Source organism: Microtus oregoni, unplaced genomic scaffold, assembly GCF_018167655.1.
Source record: "Microtus oregoni isolate MIOR12 unplaced genomic scaffold, Mior012 000012F_ref0000307, whole genome shotgun sequence".
NCBI lineage: Eukaryota > Metazoa > Chordata > Mammalia > Rodentia > Cricetidae > Microtus > Microtus oregoni.
This window is the reverse complement of record NW_024543071.1, coordinates 20,718,066-20,734,415: the sequence shown is the minus strand read 5'-3', so window position 1 is coordinate 20,734,415 and position 16,350 is coordinate 20,718,066. Positions and strand designations below refer to the sequence as shown.

Sequence of the window (16,350 nt, the reverse complement as noted above, 5' to 3'; positions counted from 1 at the left end):
TTAAAAACGACTACAATTTAGACATACCAGCCCTCAGGCAGGCTTTCATAGGCTTCTTACAGATACTCCTACTTCCAAATTCTGAATTACAAGACAACAAAACAACAGTAGCATCAACCAGACTACTCCACCCCCGCATGAGACCCACAGCACCAATTTCTAGGTTCTCTCTCGGCTGAACTCTCCCTTCTTTCCTTCCTCTCTTCCTCTTTAAGGGTCTCACTAAGCAGCCCTAGCTAGTCTGGTACTTACTATGTAGCCCAATATAGCATTGAATTCATAGTAATCCTCCCGCCTCAGCTTCCTGAGCACTGGGATTATATGTATGCACCTCTACCGTCTCTCCTTCTCAGTGCATGTTAGCAACTACGGCAGAGGCTGCATTTGGTGCTGATCTGTCATCAATGTGCAGACAGAGCCCCGGAGCTGCCTGTGAGGAGCGGCACCATGGACAGAGCTAAGGTGGTCCTTTGGCACTCACAGACACATTGCTTATGATGCTCAGACAGGATAAAACCACAGATTCAGAAAGCCAGAAAACCTCCTGAACATTAAAAAAAAATTAAGCCCAACAATTATTAAAATTCCTCACGTGCTTTTCACATTTGTAAAAAGCTTTTATCTAACTGAATATAATCCGCAATATGCTAGGCATGTCATCTAGGCAGGGTGGGGGCGTGAGAGAATTTACCCTATTTTTAAAAGACCTCTTAGGGGAAGACAACGTCTTCAAAATTTGTGTTGAAGCCTAATTATCTTCATTAGTATGGCTTCTTATGCTCAACTTAAAGTTTTTAACCTTTTAATTTTTTAAGGCCATTTTTTCCTTTTTCTGTCTCTGAAAATATTGTGTGTATGCATAGGCATACATAAACATACCCACTTCTAAAAATGTGTGGCAAGCTCTCTTGCCTTCTCTTACTGTTTATATCTCTAGGCAAAACAGCCCTACTTCCTCTTGTGCCAGATTTCCCATGTAACAGAAAGCAGACCCTGCTATCAGCCTGTGTTCCAAGGTGCAGTGACCAATGACCTAAGAACTTGATACTGGGCCATGAAATCCTGCCTTGAGATCACAGCCAAGACAAAGGAAGCCAAGGGCCCTGTCTAGGACAGGCTTTGGGCCATCTCCCAATCCCATGGGAGTAGCAGGGTTTTCTCCAAGATACTTTCCCTCACCCAGCTTTTACAGCCTTCTTTGATACTGTTCTCCCCCACACCGTACCCCCTCCCCCAGCATAAGAAGAATAACTCCAAGGCACAGGCATAGCTGTTCTCCATATCAGGTCATATTCCAATCCAGCTCTTGTATGAAATGCTTCCCAGTTTAGCCCAAATATTCTTTTGAAGAATATCTCACCCAAACTGACACTTAAGCCTACACACCTCTTCAGGAATTCCCAATCAAAGAGAGACACCCTGAGGACCCATGGCCAGAGGGGCCCAGTGACAATCGGGTGCAGTGTGGGAAACTGGTAAGCTTCTAGTGTTGATAGCTGTCAGGTCTCCCTCCTCAGCTTCCTGAAGTCACTGCCCAGCCATCAGAATACACTAAGTGACACCCCAGATACCAGGCCTTGGGTAGTTGGTACAAGCTGCTTTTCTCAGAGCCCCACACATTATGAAAGCTACCCCTAAGGTATGCAAACCCTATAGGGGCAGGGATTAAAATGCCATGAGGAGAGACAACCACACAAAAGGTTAGGGGAAGCAAATAAACAGGAAGATTTCCTCAGCCACCAGCAAAAACCCCACAGTGAGAAGTAAGAGCACCAGTTAGGAGCGAGGCACACGATTTCCTGTAATTACCTTCAGATTTAGGACTAGGAGTAGATGCAGGAAACCGGTAGGTAGGAGTGTAAGGGTTGTCCTCTGCAGCAGAGAAAAGCAGGGGATTGGAAGCTATCCACCATGACGCGGAGGAAATGATTAACCCCCGGCTGACACTCTCCAATGATTATCTATCTTAGTGTTATTAAAGCACACAGGCATCACGCTTAGATTAATGAATTAGAAAGGACTTAGTTATTTTAATATAGCACACCATGCAAATGAGTGAAATAAAATGCTCATGGGACGAAAACGAGTATTAAAAACAAAATCTAAAAGCCAAACTGTACACCTATAATGGGACTCTAAGAACTAACTTAAAGCTATGACAACAGATGCACTGTCTAAACTTATGGTACCTTCAGAATTTTGCAGGATTTCAGGAAGTTCAGGGAATTTGTAGGTAGGGAAATAAGGGTTTTCTTCAGGAGTGTCTAGGCAGTGGGAGCACGTTTGAAAGAGAGAGAGAATAGGAAGATACAAACAGAGAGAGCGAATAAGTAGGAATCCACACAGTTTACACTCCTTGAATTCTGGGATACAATAAGCTTCACTAATGATATAAAATAACCTTAAAATCCAGTCTTTTTGCCTGAATTAGTCATCTCAAAAACATAGAAACTGACTCCAATGGACAGAAGCACTAAACACCAAGTTTCAAATTTCACATTTTTAAGTCAGAGATATGAAATATGATAAATGAAAACACTATCCTAAAGTGATTTTTTTTTTTACAAATCAAAAGCTGGTTTGTACATATCAGAATCCAGCAAACAAGTGAGTGTTAAGTTTTTCAGGTGCCTCTGCCTCCACTAGGGCAGGCAGGTGTGTCGAGAATCTGTAATTTAGCGGTGTTAATCACGAGAGCATAAGAAGACCATGGGTGCCTTGGAGCAGAATAACACATTCTGTGCATATGCATGCATTCATTCCTGCATTTAGCCTTCCAAAGCCAGGTCTGAAGGTGGGGAGTCACCGATGGCTCGAAGAAGTGGGCAGTGACTTTACCATGGAGACCCAGTCTTTAGCACCACCGTGATGGAGCTTAGCAAACATACACCTGACTCAGAGAAGCTGATATTTAGGAAGAGTGTAGATCATTCTGAACCCAGCAAAGCTAATTGACAGTGATGTTTAGCATATACAGTTAGGCAAAGAGAGTGGATATTTGTGACTTAAATGGGAACACTGACGGGAACACTATTTCTTTGGTGTATTTCATGGCAGGCGGCCAGACTGGATTTGGGCACAAAGAAAGACAGGATGCTCTGCTCTCAGGAAGAGTGACTCCCTTCCCACAGTGCAGTGACATCCCTGCCTGTCAACTGACGGGCAGCATAGGTAGCAGTGGGGGCTAAGCTTGTAGGGTTGTGATCTGCCAAAGCACGAGCCTGAGGTCCCGCCATCATGCTGGTTCACGCACTGAAATCCCAGGGTCCTCTGGATCTGTAAGCCCCTCGCTCTAGTGTGTCAGCTCACGACTGATTCTCTACCTGCCAAGCTCTGGTCCCCAGTTGGGGAAGCTTACTTCGCACACTAGCATGGCCTCGGAGATTCACAATAGCATCACACTTCACAGGGTCAAGCGTGTTCCCATTTGAATGGCCACAATACCCTTCAGAGGACTGGAAGCAGGACAGACACAGAAAGATACAAGATCCACCTAAGAGCACATAATCGCCTGAAGGCAGGCTCCAGGGAAGAACAGTTTTCTGAACTCCCAGTCCAGGGCTTTGCTCATTTGATCTCCTCACAAAGCAGTCATGGGCTGACACAAGCTATTCCTAAAGCTGGAAGCAGGTGGGAGATGGAACTGCCTGTTCTCCAGGTGTGGGAGCATGGGCGGAGTGCCGCTCTCAGCCTCCTGCGCGGCACAACAGGTGGAGGGAGGACTTGCAAGCTGACCTCAAGTCCCAAAGCTGAAGCAGGCCCAGGTACAACCCTCCCACCTGTGCTCTGCGGGTGCATGGCCAAAGTCAGGCAGACCGGTACCTAATGGAATCCAATAGACGGAGCACACTCCTGGAGTCAAAATGAACTGAGAACAGGCCCATAACCAATCGACAACAAATTCCCACAGAATCACATGACTTATGTAAGTGAAAATTGGTACCTCTGTTCAGCTTGTGGATCTGTTTAAACATGGTTTTGTACCAGTCTTTCGATCTCTCAGTATTCTGGAGAAAAACAGAAGCAAAGGGTAAAACAATGGGCAATTCAGAAGATCTATGATGACAAAGTCAAAATCAAGCAGGGTGGTACTAGGATCGATCCCAGGGCCTTGCACATGAGGCAAGCGCTCCAGCATGCGCATCCCTAGCTGCAGTATTGAGAACTTCCTTTAAAGGCAAAACTTTTGAGAAAGCAGTCATAATAAAAGACTCAGATATGATTTTGAAAAATGAGATTTGGCCTAAGGATGTAACAGACAAAGGCAGATTTGAAATATGCCATGCTTTCTTTCTTTTAAAAACACATGTTTATTTTTAATTTATGTATCTGAATGCTTTGCCTGTATTAATTTATGTGTACCATGTGCACACAGTGTTGGTGGAGACCAGCAGGGGGCATCAGAACCAGCCATGTGCACCCTGAGTCTTCTATAAGAGCAGAAAGTGCTCTTAACCACTGAACCATCTCCCTAGCCCTGTGCCCCACCTTCCTTAAAATTTCATTTTTAGAGACAGTCTCTCTCCACACACAGACTTCATGAAACTGAAGCTAAGCCCTCCCAGAACCACAAGGCAATAAATCCTTCTTATCACAATCTACCTCTGCTTCTTCTGGATTATTCTGTACAAATGTATGTAAGTCACCTTGCACAAAGCCATGTTTAAAACACATACATTAAAACAGAACCCATATGGCAGCCAATTCCAGGGCTTTCATGCTCACTGGAACCAGGCCTTTTCCAAAGACAGAAATAAAATAAGGTGGCTGAATAAGATAGTATCACCCCCATTTTACAGATGAGGGAAATAAATAGAAAACAAATCAAAGTGCATTGTCCCACATAGAGAAGAGTCAGAAAGTAGAAGGGCCAACTAGCGCAGCATTTGTAGACACTCTGACACCCACGCATCATGAGATCTTGGGAGTGATGTGATCCTGCACATCCCTGCCTTTTTGATGCTGTGTGTGGATGTGTGTCCTCTGTAGTTAATGGCTTCTCTCCCAGGCAGGCAGCACTGGGAGGTGCTGTGGAAGTTTAGGAGGTAGGGCCTAGTGAGAGGTCCTTAGACCACTGGGGATGACTTCTCCATAAGGATGTGGGATGTCACCCTGCCATCCTCTCTGCTCCCCAGCACACTGTACAAACGCTAACTTTGAGTACACCCTTGCCATGATGTGGGGTGTCACCCAGCCATCCTCTCTGCTCCCCAGCACACTGTACGAGCACTAGTATGCCTTTGCCATGATATGCTGTCCTTGTCAGAGGCTCCTGCAGAGCAGGCGGCTCAAATTTAGAATTGAACCTCCCTAACCATGATCCCAGATAGGCCTCTCCTTACTCCATAAGCAGGCTGTGCTGAATATTCCTAACAGCACAGCTAAGCTGACTGATGTAGCAACCTATGAGCTCCACCACTCAAATGGCGATATAAGATAATGTCCAGCATAGGAGCTTTGATCACTCTCTCTGTTATTACATATGGCCAAAGTAGAGTTCTCCAAAGGCTTAGACTACTACTGTTTCTATCTACCCTCTGAAAGGAAAAAAAAAAAAAAGCCCCATTTTCCAAATGGAAACCAAAGACACATATTACAGCCAGTGGTCTGGTGGACATATAAGGAGGAGTGGGTTTAAGTGGGATTAGTATGACCCAGTCACAAGGGGCACGTTTTCCTTCAGGAGCACTGGCACACCTGGCCCAGGAAGAGGCCTGTTGGTCCTGAAGGCCTTGAAGGGCCTCCTTTGCCTGGTGGCCTTGTCCTGCTTACCTTTCATGATGAGGCAACTCTTATCCACGAATCTCCCTCCTGAACCCAGATACACAGCCTCACTTTGCTGGGGATGCCCTTAACTCTGGAACAAGAATTGCTGATGGGCTCCACGCAGTGACAGTCTTGCCTATGGAGCATGGGCAGCCCAAGCCCATTGGCTGCTCTGCTGCAGGAAAGTTCCGCAACTGTGCTCCACCCAGGCGTTCCTTTTCTCACGAGACTTAGTAACACCCTACACCTACTTTGGAGAAGTCTGGATATGCTCACTGGGGTGTGGTTTGTGCTCCCCTCCAAGCCACAGTGACCCCCCCCCCCCCCCAAGGGGGCTCACAGACACATAAGGCCACATTCTTGCCAGTACTTGTTTAAGATGAAGCCCAGAGAGGACCCGAAGACCCACATTCGTACCCGGAGTGGGATGCCCACTTCATCCATAGACACATTGCTTAGGTCCTGTGCGCTCTTCACCACCCGCCTGCTGCTGTCATCTTTTGCTCTCCTTTCCGGGGCCCTGCTGGGCGAGGTGAGTTCTGCTGGGGTTGGCACTGAGTCCTGCTCTCCCACTCTTCTCTCTGAGGCAGAATCTGGAAATGAAAAGCAACCACAGGCTTAAACTCCAAAGCAAAAAACTCTCCCGCCGTCCAGCTAGGGGAAAGGGCCATTTGCTAACTTCCAACTGGAACTAGCCCCACGTAGGTCAGGGGTCCGTGAAGTCCAGCCCACTGCCGGCCACCTGCTTTTGTAAGTAACATTTCACTGGAACACAGCCACGGTGGTTTGTCCACACATTGTTTATGAATGCTTTTGTGTGTTACCATGGCTGAGTATGCTGTGGCCACATGGCCTGCAAAGCATCAAATGTTTGTTATCTAGCTCTTTAAGAGAAGCTTGTAGAGGTATGAAACTGTTCTGAAGATATCAGAAAAGGTGAGGGAGCAGGTAAAACCTCAAGGAAATGGTAATCATTACTGGAAAGTTACTTTTTTTTTTTTAATCTTGGGAGTCACTTAAGTCTCCTCATTTAATGTTCCCATGCCTTAGTTTTCTCATTCAAAAAATATGGGAATGACATTTCCATTGGGAAGCTCACAAAGATGCTGTAAGGCAAAGTACTCAGACAGCTAGGCATTGCTGGGTGCTCGTTACAGTTTATTTAGCCTGGTTTACGACTGGAACTTCCAGAGAGCCAACAAACAAACCAGGAATGGTCCACAGATTACACGGTCACTCGTTACTGACTCTTTTTCCAAGCCAGACTATCCAGTTGATGGAGATGTTCCCTAAGTACTTGCCAGGTGCTATGCCTAGCATTCTGCATGTAGACATGAAGGTGAAACCTCTCAGACTCTTAGTCTTCAGGGGGCTTATACTTTAGAGGACGAGCAACGAGAATCAGAGTAGTGAGGACTGACAGAGGAAGTCAGCACCCAGCTTAGTTGCAGAATTTAGTTTCAGAGCCAACTTCTCTAAGAGGAAGGAGTCAACCAGATGAAAAGAAAGTGGAGGATGTTCCTGGCAGAAGGAACAGCATCATCAACTATGTGCCATCTTGAGCTATTCCAACTTCATTAGGTGCCTGGCATTGCACTAAACTCTTCAATAAGACAAAAAGAATTCATGGCTTTAAATAAATAAATAAAATAAAAAGGCCTTAAGGCATCCAGGAGATGCTGAAGGGCCCAGCTGACATGCCTTGGCAGGATGGAGTTTTACAGCTACCAGCACAAAGATGATGGCAGATCTTTATGGTAGAAGGAAGTAAGCAAGCGGAGCCCAGGGACGAAGTCACACACTGAAAAATATGAAAGAAACAGGCAGAGAAGCAGAGAATCCCCAAGTCTGTGTGGGAGACATTCGAGCAACAGGAAAGGGACAAGAACTCTGTGAGAGTTATTTCAGGAGGCCAACAGGAATGGGCACCAGATTGCAGAGAAAGGGACACGCGTGAAAAAAGAAGCAGGAGTGAACTCATCACAGAGGAAGAACTGTGTCAGATGGAAACAGGTGGAGGGCAAAGGGGCTTAAGCCAAGCAGGGCTGAAGTCTTATCAGTGAAGACTAAAGCAGGTCTCTCCCCCAACCTCCATCAATTAGTAGTTACACCCTGACTGAGAAGCGCAAAGTGCTGGCTGGGGATCAAGTGTCTTCTGGCAGGAAGGTGGGATATGAGGTTCCATGCAAAGCGGTGACAAAGTCAGAGGTGTCCATGTATGAAGAAGCAGCTGAGGGGGTGGGAACAGTGTAGCTCGCATGCTCAGGTTTCTAATGCTTGATCTACTCAACAGAGTCACTTTCCCCTGACCTCAGACAAGCTTCTTATGGCCTTGCTCCACCTATGAGGGCAGAATGGTTTCTAAATTTACTTGTGGATCTAAGGAGGGCTTAGAAAACCCAATCCCCATACCATTACCACAAACCTCCAAGGAGGCCAGGTCAGACTGTCTTCCTAGAATTTCTGGAATTTCTCAGGAAATTCCAATGCAAGGCCAAAGAGCCGTCAGACAACTCCAAATATAAGAGGATTCTGAGTTACCAGTCTACCCTTGACTTGGTCTCCGAACATTCTCCTCCCGCCTGGAAAGGCCTTCCTCAAGTGAAATAAAAAAGGGACCAGTGAACTGATTCAAACTCTACCTTGCTTGGTATTTAGACACTATGAGATGATGTCCATAGACATGTGTTCAAGGCTTCTGGACCAAGTAAATCTTCTTTAAAAAATGCAATTTTCCAGTTACTTTGTTCTAAAAAATCAGTGTGTGTCCCCCGCCCCTTGTTTAAACTTTAGAGGCTTAATGTCATGGGATTCTGACACATGAAAGGCTCAGACCCCAAAGGAAAAAAATGTTACTTGATACAGTAAAACCCTAAAGTGACACAGGTCAAGGAAGGCAACCCTCTGAAATTCACAGTACACATTCTGATCCCTTACATCATATTCTAATCCCTTACAAGTGTTTCTTTCTGGTTTTACAATATGCTTCAAAAAGCCTTGAGTTGGGGGATAGAGAGACGGCTCAGTGGTTAAGAGCACGTGCTAGTCTTGCAGAGAACTGAGGTGTTTCCCAGCATCCACACGGGTAGCTCCCAACTACCTTTAACTCCAGTTCCAAGAGATTCATTGCCCTCTTTAGACTCCAGGGGCCCTAGGCACACACATGGCATTCATATATTCATGCATATAAACACTCATACACATAAAATAAAATCTTTTTTTTAAAAAAAAGTTTTGAATCAGTAAACAAATGATAATAACAACCTCAAATGGGGTCTCTCTCAGGAGGAGGTGGGACAGATTTTCTGTATATCCAAAGCTTCGTGACAGTCTAAAGCAATGCTTATATTTCCCTGGGGGAAGGACAGTGGTCTCTCTACACTCTGTGTCAGTATCTGCAGTCTTTAACCAAGGGGACCACAAACCACACAAGGCCAACACCACTAAGTCTCCATTCCCAGATAACTCTCCACAATGGTTCCTCTTGACTGTCAAGTTGACTGGAGTCATATTAGTGAAGTACATCCCTGGTTATGCCAATGAAGGCATTTTCAAAGATGATTAAATTGTGAGGACTCTGTCCAATCAGTGGTTTAATCTATCTATGAATTCAAGATTTATTATTGGAGGTTGTGAAGTTAAAGCCTAGTTGAAGCCTGGTTGGGGGAAGCATCTCACTGGGCCATCATCTTGTCCTGGCCTCCTTCTGTTGCTGCTTCTCTCTGCTTCATCTTCACCAGGGTGTGAACAGCTCCACCAGGCCCTCTCTGCCATGACAGACTGAATCTCCTAAAACCACCAGCAACCAACAACTTCCTTTCCTTGAGGTGTTCTGCCAAGTATTTGGTAACAGCAATGAAAGGCCAAATACTCTTCGATTAACTGCTGAGCCCCGCAGATGTTCACTAGGACCGTGCTGAAGGGAAAGAGGCTGGCAGTCCTGTGTTTCAGACCTACAGGTAGTAGGTAGATGCTCATGTCCTTTAGAGAATTCTCTAGAAGCTAGAGAATGCCACTCCAGGAAGCTCCTGGAGACCAGTGGATCCGTTCTCAAACTCAAGGAAACCCAGGGCATCGTGTGTTAAGAGCCTGCCTGCATCATGCAGAAGCCACCCATGAACATGGCACTATCCAGTGTGGACAGCATCCTCCTCATTTCAGTCACAGACAATAGCCCCTGAAGGCAGGACCGTAAATTAGCACCCCCTTTCCCACATGAGGAAACTGTGGTACGAGAGGTGATGTCATTTACCCAGGGACAAAAACAAACAAACAAAAAAATCTCTGGGTCTCCCAACATGTAGTTAGATGCTTTTTCCATCAATTTCAACAATCCTTCCAAGCTACCATAGGTAGGAGATGTCTCCCTCTCCCCCACTCGTGTGTGTGTGTGTGTGTGTGTGTGTGTGTGTGTGTGTGTGCGTGTTTTCCATCCACGGCTACCTGGGCTGGCCAGTGGAATAAAGTGTGCTGGAATCTGGTGGTTCAAGGAAGGGCTGTGAAGGGCACCTTGAGATTAACCATAGTTCTGGTCCTGTAGCCAAGTCCTGATAAAGTTGAGAGGGTGTGAGAACCTCATGTCCTCCCCAGTCAGGCTCTGCCCAAATCACAAGAGCAGCGGTATGCTAAAGTCATGCAGAAACCACGTAGCAGCTGCTCAGAAACTGGTGGCTTCAGCTCCTCACTGGATCAGAGGTTCTTATGCTAGAGCTCATGAGCCTTTGCTCCGTGTGCCCTGTGTACACACAGGCTTTGTCTGGACGGCGAAACAACTGCCTTCATTAGCTCCTCCCAGGGAGACCACAAGCAAAGGACAGTACTAAGCCATCATGCCACACCACTAGCTGCTGATGGGCAGTACAGCACCCTTCTGCAGCCCCAGAGCCTGCCTCTGCACCAGGCCCAAGAGTGGAACTCAATACAGACCAAAGTCAATGCGAGCACCTGAAGACCACAGCACTTCATGCCTACTTAGCACTCAGCACAAAGCTTGGGGCAAAGTCACCCATTAGCAGAAACAATCTGGCAGACATGGCCACTTTCCTCCTTCACAGAAGAGAATGGGAGTGTGAAAACCAGGGTTGGAAGCAGCAGGAAATGGTTGAATACCTCCATCCCTGGGTTTCTCCAGGATCTCAGCCTCCCTGGCTTGGCACAGTCTCATCCTGCATACCCTCTTAGGAAGGAGCCCTGACAACTGACTGTATTTGCGGTTACTCCACCATCAGGGACCTTGGTGATTACTTAAAGGTGTAGTCAGCAAGGAAGGAAGCGTCATCTGCTTGGGATCCAGACTGCTACCCTTGTCTATTAAGTATACCCTCTTGAATTGAGTCCCAATGAGTTCAAGTGGCAGCTTTGAGTACTGTGTGGGTCTGGGAGCGCTCATTTAGACTTGTCACAGGGGGCCATCCATCTACTGGCAGAATTTTTTTTTCATTCAGAAAGGAAAGAACTTCCCACATTTCCCAACCCCTGATTCATCTCAGAGAGAGACAGACCAACAGAATGTTCTTTAGAGACCTTCCATTGGACTGGGCACAGTCTGGTCTGGCTACCTGGGTGCACCTCACAGTTCCACAAGGCACGTTTACTACTGTGGTTCATGGCTCTGTCTGCTCCAGGGTATAGAAACTATTCCTGTTTGCATGATCCCTGTGGCCCATCAATCAACACAAGGGAAATTCAGAAGACTGTGCCGATTGGACACTAGCTGGAACAGGATCTGAAGATAGCAGGTAAATAAACAGATGGCTCACCTACCTGAAAGACTACTGAGTCGTTTTTGCTGTTCTGTGATGAAAGAAAAGAACACAATGTAAGTGATACTTATCCAGCACCCGGTAAGGCAGAGAAGTCCCAGCATAACTAATTAAGACCTCACACTCTGGTCCTTGCTGTTTTCTAGGCTTGGGTGTTAAAACACACAGCCCAGCTGAGGCAGCGGTCATTGACGTAGTGAGAGGTTCCCCAGCTCCCCGACCTACAGATCTGCACCAGGACCTGGGCCCACCGAAGTGTTTTACGAGTTCCCTCTTGTTTCAAAGTGATCTCATCACTCATGACCCTTCCAACAACTCTGGGTTCACACAGACCTCGTAACATCCCAGACTCGGTACCTTTTGGTAAATATATTAAGATCAGACATGACAACTGCCATCTCCTGAGCTTGCCCAATGACAGCCCCGTTGTAAGAGCTTTTTTATCTAGCACTTGAAATCTTAGCAACAGCTCTGGCTGTTAGGTACAGCTATTTTCCTCAATGAACGTCCTTAGCACTGTGGCTTAGTCACCGAACATCTGCCCGCTCCCGGGTAATAAAGAAATTCTAAAAATAATCAGTATTAGCTAGGGGCTACAGGGTTAGATTACTCAAGATAACACTGAAGACCATCTGGTTCTAGAACCCAAATCTCCAGCTTCCAGTCTCCAGCTCTTCCCAACCCTCGTGACCCCCCTCTCCCACCGTCCTTCATGCAGTTGCTCACCCTCCTAGGTAATCATGTGGAGGGGAGCCCAAGGTCTCGTTGGCAGCATCCTGTGTGCACTCACTATTCGATAAGCACACAAGTAACCTTTACCCTCTACAGCTGCCAAATATCAAGCAGAGCGATAAAAATAGACCATACTGGTTGGCCCATGCATGCCATTTTCCTACCCCATGGCTGCATTCCTATTCTGATGCTAGAATTGGTATGGGGAAGAAGTAAACAGAGCAGTGTGGGAGCTAAAGGCCAGTGGACATGGCAGCTGGCCACCTAAGCTTTGAGCAAGAGACTCGCACCAGCTGCACGAGAGCCTAGGTGAGTATCAAGCTCAGCTGGGAGGGCGACTTGCAATGTGACAATGACCAATCAAGTAACCACGTGGCCTCAGTTTCCTGATCTGTGATGTCACGGTGCTATGGTATCTAAAGGGATCTATGGGTGCCACATTCTGTTCTGCAAGGTGCCAGCCGGGTCTTCCTTGTCGCTCCTGACTTCGAAGGTGTGCAACAGCTGTTCATTCACAGGATCCTCTGACCGTTCCTGTCCACAGACCTGTCTGGGTACCATAAGGTCTTCCTTTCCAAGGTGGTCCATTGCCAAGCACAATGGCCTGCCTATAAACTTTCGATAACTCTGGAACCTTGTTTTCCTATCCCATCCCCAGAGTTCCTGAATATGAACTGCAGGTTAACTAGACTCTCATGATCCAACACAAAATAGAGGCAGAAAGGTCCTGAGCAGGGGGCCATGTACCTCTTTCAGCCCTTCGGGTTTCTTGAGTCAAATCCCTGATTTGCTGACTGCAGGTAAGCGATGCCCTAAACATGCTGGCCTGAAAGATCAAGAAAGGGTGGAAAGGAGACCGTGCTGTTCACGGCCACCAGAGTCAGGCCAGAGGCTCAGCGCCTGTTTGTCCCTAATGGCAGGAGGCTGGCTGCGGGAGACAGGGTCATTGCCAAACTGTGCTCTGTGACAGTCTAGACAGAAAGAAATGGAATTATTTTAAAAGATGACTAAAGTAGAATTTCAGATACAGAATAAAGTTATCACCCCCTTAGGAAACCTTGCAATAGTTAAGAATCCGTTCTGTGAGGAGAAGCAGAGACGCTAGGCTGGGTACATTCCAAGCAGTACCAAATACATTTGCTCCAGACCCTACTGGTGGAGTTTCCTTCCCACTTCCCTACCTCTCCTGCCTTACCTGGGATGAACCCATGGTTTCTCTCTTTATGGGAAACCATTCATGAGTTTAAAGAAGATCCATCTGCCTGTAGAACCGTTACTCTCATGCTTTTCTGAAGAACAATTCTCATTTTTGAACCCAAAACAGGACTTGGTCAAAATAAAGGCAGGAACCGAAAGTCCTTTTTGATGAATAAGAAAATTTCACTTTATTCAAGGAAGAAACAAAGAGGGAACTCAGGCGTTTTGGTGCCTGAAAACGTCCCTGTAGGTGTTGTCAGAGGGACTTGGCAAAAGCAGCTGACATTACGCTTGGCATTTCCCAAAAACCAAGTTGCCTTGGGAATAAATCCCGATTTTTAAGAAAGTGTCTTTCTTTCTGGGAACCAACTTGCTTTTTAGAACAGTGAGTCATGAAGGAGTTCACAGAGAGGCTTTTGCTTTTTCCTGCATTTTTCTTTGTTCTGCATGACAGACACTGGCAGAGAGGAGCTGCCAGGGAGGGTGGCAAGGCTAGAAGGAGAATGGCCACTTAGACGGAGCACTCTTCTGTTCTTTGAAAGAACACTGGGGCCACACAGTGCAAAAAAAAGACAGACAGAAAGAAAAAGAACTGAAACCACTAAAGCAACCATTTCAGATTTGAGAGAACATATTTTAAGTGAGAGAAAATGCTTTACGCATCGACTTTCCCAGTGAGAAGGAGGAAAGAGAAACTTCTCCTCAGTATGGAAAGCAATGGAAATTAGATTTCAGCCCCATCTTCCCTAAGGGAGAGGCAGGAAGGGGAGGACACTATGATGTGGGTGAGGAAGGTGACAAGAGAAGACTGAAACCAGGATATGCTGTTCCCTGGGTTCCACACAGAAGAGCCCTCTCCGGGGAGATGGCCTCAAAGTGTCCCATGTCATGTGGCAAAAGGACTCTTATAAACTCAGAGTTTATTCCTCTATGCAACTCCAAAGTGGAAAAGTTGGGATTTAGAACCATTGCCTGAATCTTAAAGCAGAATGGTAAAAATATATTATGACTACTTCAAAGCTCGTGGGTTTTTATTGACCCTGAGGCCCCTTCAGAGATGCTGCAGGACTAACTGGAATAGCCAGAGAAACAACAGGAACCAATCAGAACCCCTAAACAGAGCTGTCTGGGCCATGTGGATGGAAGCAGTGCAGACAGACATATGAGTCTCCATCAAGGAGATTGCCACTGAATGGCCACTTACCACAGAGCCTGCTGTGAGAAGAGGACTAGCCAATAACCAGAAGACAGCCTAGGAGCCTCTGTACAGAGCCACAAAGACACGCTCTACATTGTAGACAATCATCTATTCACTGTTTCCTCTTTTGAAACTTGGTATTGAAAACTACGCTTTCTAGAAACTGACTACTTTGAACGAAGTCAGTCCTTTTATGACAGAAATTAAAAGACATATTGCAGGCATGTTTGAGGCAAAGCCCCATCACAAATCATACAGCGAAGAACCAGACACACACACTTTCATTTTAGCACATGAACCGTCTGCAGATAAACATACAAGACGAAAGCACAGCAATGAACTTGAACTAGCCCAGTCTCACAGATACCTGACATCATTCCAGATCAGGAGCCTCTGTCTAGGATTGATCAATTTTGTGGGTCCTACAAGAGCTGGGACGGATGGCCTGGGGCAGGGTTGGGAAGAGTTGCAGACTACATCCTGCAAGAGACTGCCTTACCTCGATTGTGCTGCAAGAGCACTATGGTGGGGTTGACGATTGTGGTGGAGGGGTAGGCAGATGACGGTTTGCTTGTTGGAAGGAAGGCTTGGGAATCAGTTTCAATATGGGAAGAAGAAACTTCATTTAATAAAGGACTGCCCTGAAAAACAAAACATCAGAAAGAAGAGTGAATACAGGACATCGAGAATAAAGACTCTGTAAGAAGAAGGAATAGAAACCTCTACAAAACGTTAACTATAAACAAAAATGTAACCAATGAGTCCATTCCAGTTAGAAGTTTAATCTGGAAATTTATTCTCTTTGTAGGTATTAGTAAGGGGGGAGAGAAGAAAGGTAGGTAAATGTTGCTGAAAGTCTCAGTATCATCCATTATTTTCACCTAGTAATAGTTGTATATCAATCTGGTTACTAAAAAGCAAATTCAAATCAAAATAGTACAACATGCAAAACTCATGCAATTCCAAATGCGATCCAAGAACGAGGACTGGTTAAGTGGGAAAAGTCAGGGAAGTTAAGGCACCCTCTAGGGAGATATCAGACAAATCATGAGAGAAGAACAGAGGAACCCCCTTATAATGGTTCTCAGGAAAGTTATTACAAACTTCAGAATCACTGAGCAAATTCAGCAGCTTTGGCTTTTGAGATCTGAGGAGGATCCTACCCTGCTGGGACGTTTCTTCACTGAGCATCAAAATAACAGTTCTTTGAACCAAGACATGGGAGAATCTTGGCTTTAAAAACTTGAGACCGCCCCCAGAAATATCAACAAATTACTAACACTTTGATAATCTGCTGATGGGGATAATGGCAGCCTTTTGTTTCCTCTACCACACTTATAGATCCTGCAAAGTTTTTATTTTATATCTTTCAAACCTTAAAGCAAAGATGGCAATCCTCATGACCTAGTTCTGGGGACTGAATTTAGGGCTGAGCCTGTGCTAGGCAAACATTCTATATCCTCAGTCCCAGGAGGGCATTCTTTTCCCTTTTTCTTTTGTTAAAGACAGGCTCTCACTATATAGCCCAGGATAGCTTGAAATTCTCTAAGTAGACCAGGTTGGCATCAAATTCAAAGATCCACTTGCCTCTAGGCATGCATCATTATGCTTGGCAAGACGGCATTCTTAAAGGTCTTTAAGAACAAGATATTGGTAGCTATTTTTTTTAAAAAAAAATTAAGCTCAGAAACAGCT

The 16,350-nt window shown here is 45.9% G+C and overlaps 1 protein-coding gene across 50 annotated transcripts in view; it reads right to left on the bottom strand.

The window, feature by feature from the left end:
• Positions 1 to 16,350, bottom strand: part of Sorbs1 (sorbin and SH3 domain containing 1) — a 223,662-nt gene that overhangs the window by 67,994 nt on the left and 139,318 nt on the right. For 30 of the 50 annotated variants that reach the window (XM_041661075.1, XM_041661076.1, XM_041661077.1 and 27 more), the window contains 6 exons: positions 15,155 to 15,296; positions 11,530 to 11,559; positions 6,184 to 6,359; positions 3,944 to 4,007; positions 2,190 to 2,264; positions 1,810 to 1,872 (listed from right to left, as the gene is read on the bottom strand). In XM_041661075.1, the coding sequence (XP_041517009.1) occupies positions 1,810 to 1,872; positions 2,190 to 2,264; positions 3,944 to 4,007; positions 6,184 to 6,359; positions 11,530 to 11,559; positions 15,155 to 15,296 (550 nt within the window). The remainder of the gene's footprint in view (positions 1 to 1,809; positions 1,873 to 2,189; positions 2,265 to 3,943; positions 4,008 to 6,183; positions 6,360 to 11,529; positions 11,560 to 15,154; positions 15,297 to 16,350) is intronic. The other 20 variants (XM_041661063.1, XM_041661068.1, XM_041661078.1 and 17 more) reach the window with 3 other exon arrangements.